Here is a 12626-nt window from a genome sequence, read left to right on the forward strand (position 1 = left end):
TGGATCCATGTTTTCTCAGACGTACCTTTCTGCCCTTCTCGTTGTCAGGGAGGTAGCAGTGACGAGGGAACCCTCTTGCGCTGAACTTCTTCCCGGGGTTCGGGTGCTCGTTGGTCTGGTGAAAGACATGGAGTGCAAAACCCGCGTTGTAACTCCCTCTCTTCCAGTTAGGACTTTATTGGGTAAGAAATATCAACCAGCGGCCACTGGGAAAGCTTTATTGTTCATGATGCGAGCACGTGAGATACATTACTGTAAATATCCAATTATCTGTTTAAGTATAATGTTTAGGAAAGTTGCTCTCAGCGCTCCAATGTGAATGAATCTGGGCCTCTAAAGAGCGGTAGTCGCGCTGGTAACCATCAAATACTGAGTTGCAATGGTTTGTGTGCACCCACCGGATTACCTCCCGCCCTTATTAATTAAGGAAACACAGTAACTGTAACAACAGTCTTGTTGTGACAAATTGGTCTTACAATATTATTTTTTTCTTGTGGGGTTTAAAATATGTTGCAAACAAAAAACTTTTCCAGAGCATTCTATTTTTTTCCCCCCATCTTTATTACACCCGCTAGATGTTTGCTTGTCATCTTTTTTTTCAAATGGGGAGTACATGTTGCCCTGGCCAAGGTCACCCCGGTATTCTCTGACCCCTGGGACATTAAGCATGTTCCTCTGGACTGAAAAAGGTCAGTTTATTGATTCTAATAAAGCTCCTCTCTGCAGTAAGAATGAAATATGCTCCTTTCTCATCTCACCAACCCAAACGGGCTCTGCTTTCTACCTGAAATGTGATGTCTACTGAAAATAATCATTTGATCGGCTTCATTTTCACTTGTTTCTTTTTGTGAAGCAACACATCTCCGACCTGGATCCCAGCAGGAATGTCGTAGACGATGCGAATGGTCTTTGAGTCGGGGTAGCCGGGCAGGCAGTGCGGGATGACATGGTACTCCATCTTCCCAGGAGGCTGCGTGCCCGTTTTCTCCCCGTAGATGGTTTTACATGTTGGACACTGGAGACTGCCGTCCTAAAAACGGTACCAAAAAAAAACGTTTTAATGGCCGAATGGCATGATTTCAATGCAATTAAATGGACATGGATTGCTTGTTTGATTTTATTATTTATCTGCTTTCTTCCCAAAACAATCACCATATATAACACTTAGGTTGTGGTGTTAAATAAAAAGCGTCACTCATCACAATTTTAATATTAATGGCCTTCCAATGACAAATTCTGCATCATTTATTTATAACACAACTCTGGGGTTCCTGGAAGATTTTGGTTTTCTTTGATTTTGGTTCTCTCTCGTAACCAAAAACCGAAAAAAAAAAAACACTATACGTTTACTGTCTGTCATCATCATCACAACTCTGGGGTTCCTGGAAGATTTTGGTTTTCTTTGATTTTCTCTCGTAACCGAAAAACAAAAAAAAATACACTATACGTTTACTGTCTATCATCAAACAGCAAAAATACAAAGGAAGTCACAAGCCTGTGAACCAAGTAGAAAGACATTTCGGACAGAACAAAAAGACAAACACAAACCCAAACGCATGTGTCGCTCTGCGTCTACTGCACCTGTGAAGAGGCAACTGTGTGCAAAAAGGGACAAATCACAGTCCCAAAGGCAGCTGCTGCTTCTAATTGAGTGTAATCAGAATGTTGTTTCTGGAAAGGTGCTGTTCAAATGTTCAAGAGTGCATAAAGGTCCACATCTGTGTTTGATGTTCAATATCAAAGCCTGATCATCTGCCAGTGCAATGAAATATGCTTAGCCATAATTTGAGCCTTCTGAGTGACATCACAACATCGTCTGGCTCACAAGCGTTTACCCACCTTATTGCCATTGTTGTACATGGCCACCAGGCACAGCAGATGGTACATGTGCCCACACTTGCCAAGTTTGCCCACAAGTTCTGGCTTGATGCCTTTGTGCTGCAGGATGCCTTCATAGCCTGATGACATGACCAGCCTCTCCATGCAGATGGTACAGTCCTGGAATAGCCGAGCAAAATACTTCAGCTGCCATTCTACGTGACTGCGTGTTTATGAGACTTTCCCACTCAGTCAGGGGCTCAAAAGGGGGACGGAATCAATTGTCTGGTGGGCACAAAACCTCAGTGTTTTCTTTTTCCTTCTTCTTACCTCGTCTGGTACCACTTTAATCTTCTCTGTGTATCTTCGAACCACATCCTCCGGGTTTTTGCCTTGTAATGGAATAAAGCATAGAGGAGGATGAGATGACCCCCCCCAAAAGAAAACTTGCATCCACAACACACAAGTAAACACAAAGAAAATGTGTTTCAGCAGTTGCTCTGGCCTGAGCGTGACGGACGCCCTTCATTTTCTGATGAGCGTGAGTGAAGTGTACACGTCTGCCATGTTGAAGACGAGGTCACCTTCAGATTGAAACATACCAACCCAGCCTTTCCCACACTCTCTGATAATCCCTGTGTGCAACCAGGCTAGTATGGCTGAGAGCACACCCACAGCTTACACCCCTAATACGGTTACAGGCAACCTCTTTTTCCCTCAAGCCTTTGTTTGTTCATTTGAGGAAAAGCCAAGGGACAGAGGGGCGAGGGGGGGGGGGGGGGGGGGCAGTGGAGAGAGACGGACTCAGGCGAAAGGGAATGTTACGGTATAAAGGGGGTAGGGGAGGCAGAAGGCTGTGAAAAGTGGGAGGAGAGAAAAGTGGGAGAAAAAAAAAAAAAAGGAGAAAGGCAGCAGATTTGATGGCTTCATTAGCTTCAAAGCCCTTCCGACATTTTTTTCCCGGACAGAAAGCAGAGCCTGAAAAAAAATACTCTCCAGTGTCTCTGCGTTCACACTCCGATCCCCCCCTGAACCAGATCAGCACGAGAATCCCTTGTTAATTACTTTCCTTACAACCGCCCCCGTCGTGCATGCAATGCAACGCCTATAACATTGTTACAGTAACAGCTTCACTGCTCGGGCTCATGAATCTGATTTAGCAATCATCATTACACTTGGTAGGAGCTATTTATTTTTGGAGCGACCTTGGTTGAGGTTTAAATTTATTGTGTCATCCTGGCTGAGCTTAAATGAGAGGCATTTAATGATCAATTATGATCACAATAAAAATAAAAAAAACACAGCTTGGGTCTTGTTTGCATGCTAAACAACAGACAGACAGGCTGGCCAGACGGAGAAAGTCTGCAGGCTGTCGGTGTTCTCTTCTTCTCCCTAGATTATGTAGAATGTATCCAACACTGTAAAAATACTACGGTAAAGTATTTGCACTTTGTTCAGTCCTTGATTCCCTCCTCCTCACCTCTCCTCAGGTGCTTTTTCTTGGTTTTGCGGCGCATGCCATTGATCCCTTGCACGGGCTTCATGTCGCTCTTGTTGATGGGTGGTGGGTGCAGAATGGGCTTGGGGGCCCGAGTAAGGCAAACCGGCAGACCTGCAGCGCACATCAGGATACCTGTCATACCTGACACGTACGGACAGATCACACACACACAAACACACACACACACACACACACAAAATTGGGAAAAGCAGATTGTTAGTGTCTTTCAAGACCAATCACAGTTCGTTTACAGTGAATGTTGACTAACCTGCTAGCGCTGGGTGCACGGGTCCAGTTCCAGTAAGGTTCTTCACTGGGAGGGCAGGAACCCTTTACAAGGAACAAAAAAAATAATTTTATGACTGGCAAATACTTTTCCAAAGTTCCTCGTGGATATAAAAGGCGACCAGCTCACAGTATACATTCATTCAATTTACCTTTAGTGGCAAATCAAGATCTACACAAAATATATACTCAAAAGGTATAAGTATAACCTCAAGAATGAGCAGTTCATTGTTCGCCATTGCCTGTTATGCCAAAGCCGAGAACAGAAACTCGCTTTGCCCTTCGTGCCACGAAAAAAACCATCAACACAGTTCAAATGTCACATGTGCTTCACCACGGAGACAACTGCAATGGGTTGAGACATCTTGAATCATGTTCAAAGCACTGCAGCAGAGCCTGATTCGGGATATTTGGAGAGGGTGGAGTTCATGGTGAACACAGATTCGTGCACGCTTCCAGATCTTTGGAGCAGTGGACAAAAGCATGTGATGCCTTAATATGAGCGCACAACTTAGTGAGTCTCTTTGATTCAACCAGAATCCCACAGAAGCTCCTTTCCTCGGCCTAAAAGTAAGCCTTAGTGTGACAAGGTCATTTGATGGGAATGTTGGGTTCATTAAAATAACAATTGCATTGATATCTTGTATTAAATCACATTAGAATTTAACACATGAGCAAAACACAAATGCACCAGATGTGAGAAGTCAAGTCTCACATTCAGCATAGACGGGCCCTGCATTTACAGACTACCAACTACATCTCAACACACATTTGCAATAGCCTTCTCTACTACTACAGCAAAATGAAAATCTAAAGTCAAACTAAATGTGTAAATGGGGCACTGCTGGTTGGTTAAATCGGTTTATCAACCACACACACACGCACGCACAACTTCACATACACCTCTAAATCTCTCTGCTCTTTGACCATGAAGTGACACGAGATCTTTGGCCCCTGCAGCTCTCGGGCGTTTCACAAATTTGCTTCGAAAGACTGCTTTCATATTAGCGAGAGTCTCTGTTCCTCTGCCAGGGGCGGCCCTTCAATAAGACGAGTGCAATAACAGAACTCGAGGCCTTGGTCGTGTCCCATTGCAGCCATGGTAGAGACTCACAGCTCATTGAGTCTCACGTCAGTGAACCAGCAGCTGACTCCTGTTGTGTGCGTCGGGGGTGTGAAAGTGGAACCGGATTAATTTAATTTTGTTTCAAACCAGGTCTACAGCCAGTGATTTCGCACCGTGAGCCTCAGCGGAGGAATTAACGTGTGAACTCACGTGCTGCAGACGCCGCTTGAAACAAAAACTAACCGGCTATGTCATTACGCTGCCGCTCACTCAATAAAGTACCAGTGTCGGCTACTCAGTTTGTCTTTACTGCAGAGGGAAATGTTTAAGGAGAAGAAGTGACAAACGCTTCACCAAAGTTAAAACCCAAAAGTCGAGCGATGGGCAGCACATAAAGTAAAGCTACTTTTATACTTTCAGCACATAAAGTAGTTATTTATGTGCTGCCCAGTGGAAGAGTTCCTCCTTCATTTGAACATGCCCCTATATCAACATCAAATCGACACACAAGAAGAAGCCATAATGTGGCTTGTTTGGTGGAAGCATTGCCATCAAACCCATAATATTCTTTAGGAGAAGGGGGGGTGAGGCAGCACACCATGAGAACCCTTAACACCATGTCATTATGCGCCTGCATGCTTTGCACACGCTCCTGTAAGCACAGAGGTTCCGTCAGGGATCCTAAAAGCATAAAATAATTACAAATGCTTTTCATCTTTATTGCTTTCCAAAGATCTTGCAATCAGCCAGAGTGTATACTAAATATCCAATATGAATGAAACGGCTGTATATTGTGTGATTGGTGAGCCACCGAAAAAAACAGCAGCAGCTGATGATCATTTTATTCTAAACTGAACGAAAAACAATCCAATGTATTTGCCCTGGTTATGGTTAATTTTTACAGAGACATCTTCATTCTGCAAGCAATTTCCCATCGCCCTGTAATTTATTATTTATGTAAAGCGTATGATTATCTACCTGTGCTCTGCAGACATTGCTCTTATACAAGCATGCTCGTTACCAGCCAGTGAACCTGTAGAATCTGTGCAGCAGCTGCCACTCCTCACTTATTTATTTTTTGAATAATGTGCACCTCTGGAGGCGCTGACCTGTTTTGACAATGGATTTCGATGCAAAAGGCACCTTCGGCAAATCACCTCTGCATTTCTTACACCTCGCCAACTCTTTTTCATTTTTCTTCCTCCTCGCCAACCCCCCCGTTCACTCTTCGCTCCCTTCTGTCCATTAAGCTCGGCTACACTCAGTAGCGTACTACTTTCACGCCAGATGCTATAGTTTATCAGACCTAAAACCAATGCAATTAGGTGATAAATCAAGCCCTAATATACCTTACGTAACTCATTAACACCACATTATTTATGGCCCCTATCAGGTCAAGGCACGAGGGTCACTGTCCCTCTTCATTCTCTCGCTTCTTTTCCCAAGGCAATCTCCCGCCTGCACGAGGACCTAATCAGACTGAGAGCAATGCGATTCCTCAAATAGAGCGTCCACATTAGGCCTGTTAAGAAAGTACTGAGGGAGAACTAATATCTCCTCATCTTTTTATTCTGCAATGTAAAGAGAGTGAGAGAACTCCAGCAGTGCTCCATTGCATATTGATGCGAGTAGCGGGGCCCTTTCGTCTGCTACACTGATGGAGAGAGGGGGGAGGGGGTGGGGGGGGGACACAATGTACCTTAAATGCGGCGATAATAAGCAATACCGACACCAAAGATTGTCGAATCACATTGGTTGCTCTCTTGATTTATTCATTTATTTCAGAATAAATGTGTAGTTTGTGGTGAGCACCATTGCAGAGCCGAGGGATAATGATCTCTGCACTCCGCACAAACCCTCAAGCCAACGCTCAGGCGAGCGGTTTAACACATGCAAAATGGAGCTGGCAAACATGCAAACACAGACCTATTCCTTTTCTCTGAAGACAACGCAGAGCACGTCTTAACTCAGTTAAATACCAGTGCACATGGAAAGAGCGTAAGAGGAAGTGGTTTGGCTGACAAAAAAGCCATGAGAAAAATCCCCAGTGATCTTGTGACATTCTTTGCGTGTTTGTTCTAACTCAAATTATGTTTCTTTGTCTTTCAGAAAGCCAGACATTTCTAAACTGTCACTTCTCCTCACCCGCGTAATCACAATTAGTTTTTTTGCCTTCTAACATGTCACACTTTGCCGCTCAGCCAATGAAACTAAATCTTAAATGCAGCCCTTCTTTTAGGTTTTACAATAAAAGCCAGCGCAAGTAAGACACATCGTTGGAATGCAGTTGGTAATACAGTGGGCTGCTTCAACCCGGTAATAAGTTAGAAAGCAGTGTATAACTACCCCCCCCACACCCCTCCATCCTCCCCCGTCCTCACCCACGACCAGTGTGTGTGCATGCGTGTGCGTGTTCTCTAATGACATCCTGTGCAGCGTTAGCTTATGGGCGGTTTTACGGAAGAGTTTATTTTAATGTAAATGTATTAATGCGGCAGATATACACTTGTAATAAGTAACATAAACTCATGTAAACAAGCCAAAGGGGGGAAAACATCTGCTCCACACCCTGCACCAGTTGTTTTAGGGTGTGGGCATGTGAGAAACAGTCTGCGTAGGTTTCTTCTTTGTCAGTCTTCAAACTGCTCGTGGGAATCTGCGAGTAAATACACATTTCAGGTTTGTGTGTGTGTGTGTGTGTGTGTGTGTGTGTGTGTGTGTGTCTGAACTCTCATGTCCCGCCACGTGCATGTTAACCACGATCATCCTGTATGTCAAGCCACTCGCCTGGGAACCGACGCACTCCTGCACACCTCCTGTGTTTCCTCATTCTCGCTCGCTCGGTCTACGCAAAAAAAAAACTTATATAGCTGTGGGGTGAAAAAGTTACATTTCAGCCACAACTCCATGCTTTCACTGAATTCTTTAACTACAGACAAAACGGACATCATTTTACCACTGCTTGCTCTGTACAAACAAGGTCACGTCCTGAGCAAAAAACAGATACGTTTCCTTTCACTGTCACCAAAATAGGCCACAAGAAGTGAAAGCATGAGTGCCTGGTTCAAAGAGAGAATTATTCAAACATGCACTAAGTATGTCTCTCCCCAAGAGTGATAAGAAACTAGTGGAATAATAATTAGATCAGTAGAGAGTTCATTTTAGTAAAAGAAAGCAGTATAGGGGAAGTATTGGTTACAGCGCTACACACACACAACCTTTCCTCGCCTCCTTTCGCTGAATTGCTCTGAGGTCACAGCGCTCAGATGAGGATCCCATTTTTCCTGGATCCATTATTCATTCTTCCCAGTGGAGCTCTGCCTCCATGGCAAATAGGTTTCCACAGCTCCACCAGAGCCGGCTTCACATGCCTGACATACACATACCCGCACCATAAAACACACACACACACGCACAAACACATACTGTGCATGCAACGTTTCTCATCCCAAGGCCCGTCATAGCAAGCAAACGGTTCATAGCGGAGGCGACAGAACGATCCAGCAGTGCTGCAGTATTACACGCCTTTCAGGGCCAACATAAGCTCATTGCAGTATGGAGCAATAACCAGGGCAGACACAAATATGAAGAAAAATTCGGTAAAATCTGCTCGACCCAAAGGCTTTTTCCTGCAGATCCATCGATCATCCTCGTCATAACTCGGCGGAGGGTTTGACAGAGAGGCGGACTGTAAGTTCAGCCGAATGCGAGCGTTATGCATGTAACAAGCGTGAAGGTTTGTGTCTGCAAACATAATTACCCCGGAGGGACGGCTCCTCTGGCGGTGCCCACGGAAAAGCGCTGGGTGCCCGGCCGGTTCAGGTTGTTCTGTCCGTTGATGGTGAGCGCGTGGTGGCCGTGGGCGGCTGAAAGAGATGCCATTATGGGGGAACAGGGGAAGTTGGCAGAGGACAGCGGCAACTGCACCTGTTCCGCTTTGCCTTGCCCACCGCCCGCACTCATGTTGATGTTGTTGGGGCCGCAGGAGGCGGACGCCGGCGCCCAGAGGGACGTTCCGGCAAAGGTGTTGCTCTGTCGTACCGCGGCGAGCATCCCCGCGCCGCCCGGGTTTCCCGCCGTCCCCCCGTAGAGCTTCCGCCGCTGGGAGGCCAGAATGGCGTTTGAGGCGGCTCTCGTACTGTTCACCAGGATGCACTGCTGGCAGGAGCAGGGCTGGCCGGAGCTGGCCCCCACGGGCCAGGACTGCGACTTGGGGATGGAGCCCATGATGAGCGGGAAGGCCAGGTCCATGCGCCTCCGCAGGCGGCGCTTGCGCTGGCTCTGTCTGTTGGTTTGACACATGCTGTTGAAGTCGATGAGGTAGCAGAAGCCCAGAGACGTCAGGTCAAGCCAGGGGTGCTGCTTCTCGTAGGCGTTCTGGATGGTCACGCAGATCTCCATGTCGTACGGCGTCCACGAGCCGCTGTCGTTCTCCCACTCCCACACCACGCCTTTCCCCGGAGCGGACGACGGCTCGTAAAAGTTCCTCTGCACTGGTCTCATGGTCCCTGGAAGGAGAGACAAGAGGAGGCAACGTGTGGACAGCCGCAAAAAATGCATTGGTTATGGTCAGCTGCTATGCATTTATAGGTGGGCAGGACAAAAAGGAGGGACAAAATAGCAGAAAAAAAATCAGTCTTCAGCATTTTGGGTGTCTTAATTGGTTTCTAGAAACGTTTATTCAATCTGCAACATTTGGATGCAACTGGATGGCGTATTTATTTTGACCTCTCCCTCCCAAATCTCACGTACAAGTCTCACGCTAAAATAATACATTTAACTTCATATTTAAATGAGTGTCCCTTCTTAATTGATCGTAATCACTGGATTTGTCCATCCGTTGAAAATAAGATAATCCCATTTTTGCTTTTCACTGTTCTCTGACATTGAAATTGCCACTAGACTGCCATACTACTACTGACAATGAATGAAGTGAATGAATTATTGTGAAACTGACAACAAAACCTTCATTCATCTCTGTTGACATTAGCTTGCATTGGCAAAGTGCAGTTCAAAAGCTTCTTCGGTTTCAGTGTTGAGACAACAACTTGACCAACTGAAGGTGATGAACACAAATATCTGCCTGAGGGAATGTGGTTGCAAACTGTACCATTAAGTCAGTGATTTAAAGATGAATTATAATCTTGTGGGTTCAGGGATGCAGACATCAAGCCCATAATCCTGAGCAGTCTATGTCGGCAGTCTACTGTTCAGTATGGCGACAGGAGAGCAGGGGAAGCCTGGGACGTAACGTTGTGCTTCTGCTGATGGCCACTCAGCTGTCACCTCCATTATAACGCAATTACTGTAGTCACATGGGAAATCAGAAGCGCCTGAGACTATCCATCTCCCTGCTGCACGTCCGCAAGGGTACCCAGGCGCTCCGACCTCCTTCTTCCCCCTCCTAATTTAACGGGTAAATGCACACTCCCCTGCCAGGGAGGACCAGGGTGATGATGGAGGGACGGGAGTACGTGCAGAGGATGAATAGATGTGGGAACGTGTAGAGCGGTCGGCGGGCCGCGGTAAACCATCTCATCTGATGCTGGCTCCGGAGGATAAAACGCATCCGCGGAATCAGCCACCCTGACCTTGAATCTCTGCTGCAGACTACTGCTAAAGGGCTCGGCTTAACGGAAGGAGACACACGCACACACACACACACACACACGGTGAGCCAGCTGCTTGTGTCTCTCAAGTCTTCACTTGGTCAGCCATGCACAACCTTTTCTGCCATGACTGCTCTCAGCTCGCTTGCTTGATTTTGTATTTTCTCAAAGGACCACAATGAATATTATAATGATTGCCCTTAATGGATTTCAGAATAAAACACTCCAGATTTCCAGAAAGTAAGTCATTTTCGCTGCACTTTTAGCATAAGTGCGTAAGGCTCCCCACACGCCTGAACCTTTTATCACTGCGCCTCCTGAGGGATGCATTAGGTTCGACATGAGTGTTTCTGGCCTCGATCAATAGCGCCAGAGCTCTTCACAGTATACTCAGTGGCAAAGTTCAACACAGGCTTCATAAATGTTTGAGCACGTGGAGATGTGTTATTCCCTGGCAGAAATGTAAGAAATCTTTGAAAAAAAAAAAAAATTGTGAGAGGAGCTAAGCAGAATCTCTCTGAAAGCTTATTAGCACTGTAATGGTAATGGTTCATGAGTGCTCTGATGGAGCTGACGCATGAAATATGTTCAGCTAAAAGATTTTCTGTAAACAGTTTAGCGGGCTTGGAGCAACGGTTGTTCACCAGTCAGATTTCTTCACTGTACCTAAAGTAACTGCACCCCGGTTGTCCTCATTTTTTAATTTATTGAAAAAACTAAAAAAGGTAATATTACAGGACGTACATGGCTCTGAAATGATTTCCCAAATCCTCAAAGGATCATATAACACGCTGGATATGAGAAAAGTTTGTTGCCCACCAAAAACGTTTTTTGAACCAGTTTCTCAACCTTTTAAAATCAAAATCAAAAATCTGGTACTTAATATGCAGAGCACAAACTGGGCCTGTGACAGACCGATCAAAAAGAGGTACATGGTGCACAGAATATAGAACTTGGGATCGTTACAGTTAAAAAATAAACAAACCAGAACTATTCTTGCATTTTATGCAGGACCGCAACAGGAAAAGCACTTTTATTAAAAACATACAGCCTGAAACTCACTGCCTCACATTCTGCTAAACTCATGCTGTACCTGCCTGCGCTAGAAAGGCAGCACTGAATTGTTCTGACCCGTCGCACTCTTCCTCACAGGAAACCAAGCAAGAGTTGCCACTTCCTGTCTGACCCGGTGTGCTTTTGGCGGCCATCTTTCCTGTCGTCCCCTCATTTCCCTTGTCCGCTCTCTCCCGATGTCCTCCAGCTGTCATTACCCAACCCCGGGCGAGGTCCTCCTCGCTGTAGCCGCGTGATGTACGGCCCCGTCAGGCCTCGCATCGGGGCTCTGACCCCGCTGTCACACAGCGCCCGCTGGGTTCAGGGGGAGCTTGGCTGCCCTCCCACATCATCGCTGGGGGGGGGGGGGCGAGGGGGGGTAAACTACCTGCAGCGTGTTTTCCACATGAAGCAGTGCCCATTCTTGTCCTTGATAGCTTTGCTGTCTTCTGACAGTGAAGGAAGGCCTGTCTGCATCACTCCCTTAAATGGAAGGATATACAACATTAAACTGTAACATCCTTGACTGCCCGCAGAGGCCTGCTGACAGGAAAGATTGACGATATGATGCTTTGCAGTTTATTTTGGTAGATGCTTTTATAGGAACTGACCTATGCAATTAACACAAACATTATATGTATTTTTTAAAGTTATGCAGTAAACATATACAAGAATAGTGGCAACCATGTGCCATTATCCTCACAAACTCATCAGGTGAGTAAAACTGCTTCCATCTACATTGTGTTCCTCCCAACAAGACCTCTGTGGTCACACAGACCAGTGTGATGGAAAGACCCTTAATATAAAGCGTCAGTGACCTGATGTGTTACCACAGGTGATGCCTGAACCGCGGCTAAAAATGCATGAGATCCAGGCTTTGTTGTCACAGAAAACACTAACGTTTTGTCGTCATGGCAGCCGTCCCTTTGGCTGGCTGGCAGCAGTGAGAGGAGGACAGAGAGGGGGGCGTATGTGAACAATCCTACTATTCCTTTCTCGGAGCACGGGGCCATCAGAGTCAACTCACATTGCGTTCGCTCATCTCATGTGCTGCTGACGCCAGCTTTCCCCTCGCTTCTCCTCTCCTCTCCTCTCCACAGGCTTTCCTGACTCCTCACCAGCTCCGTCCTCCCGAGACCGCCTTCACATTTTCCACCCTGTCGCTCAGCGGACCCCATCCTGCTCTCACACAATGCCCGACACTTGGACGGAGACCAGAATTCTTTCACATTAGCTTGTGGTCGATGCACTGCAGCCGCGGGAGGAGCAGCGGACGCGAAGCCACCGGGTCATT

The 12626-nt window shown here is 46.3% G+C and overlaps 1 protein-coding gene across 3 annotated transcripts in view; it reads right to left on the reverse strand.

Moving 5' to 3' along the window:
• Positions 1-12626, reverse strand: part of dtx1 (deltex 1, E3 ubiquitin ligase) — a 30798-nt gene that overhangs the window by 4379 nt on the left and 13793 nt on the right. For all 3 annotated transcript variants that reach the window (XM_040195608.2, XM_040195603.2, XM_078086877.1), the window contains 7 exons: positions 8431-9178; positions 3588-3649; positions 3299-3460; positions 2149-2210; positions 1840-1998; positions 869-1030; positions 26-115 (listed from right to left, as the gene is read on the reverse strand). In XM_040195608.2, coding sequence (XP_040051542.2) covers positions 26-115; positions 869-1030; positions 1840-1998; positions 2149-2210; positions 3299-3460; positions 3588-3649; positions 8431-9178 — 1445 coding nt within the window. The remainder of the gene's footprint in view (positions 1-25; positions 116-868; positions 1031-1839; positions 1999-2148; positions 2211-3298; positions 3461-3587; positions 3650-8430; positions 9179-12626) is intronic.

The sequence above is a fragment of the Gasterosteus aculeatus genome, chromosome 13 (assembly GCF_964276395.1).
Source record: "Gasterosteus aculeatus chromosome 13, fGasAcu3.hap1.1, whole genome shotgun sequence".
Classification (NCBI taxonomy): Eukaryota; Metazoa; Chordata; class Actinopteri; order Perciformes; family Gasterosteidae; genus Gasterosteus; species Gasterosteus aculeatus.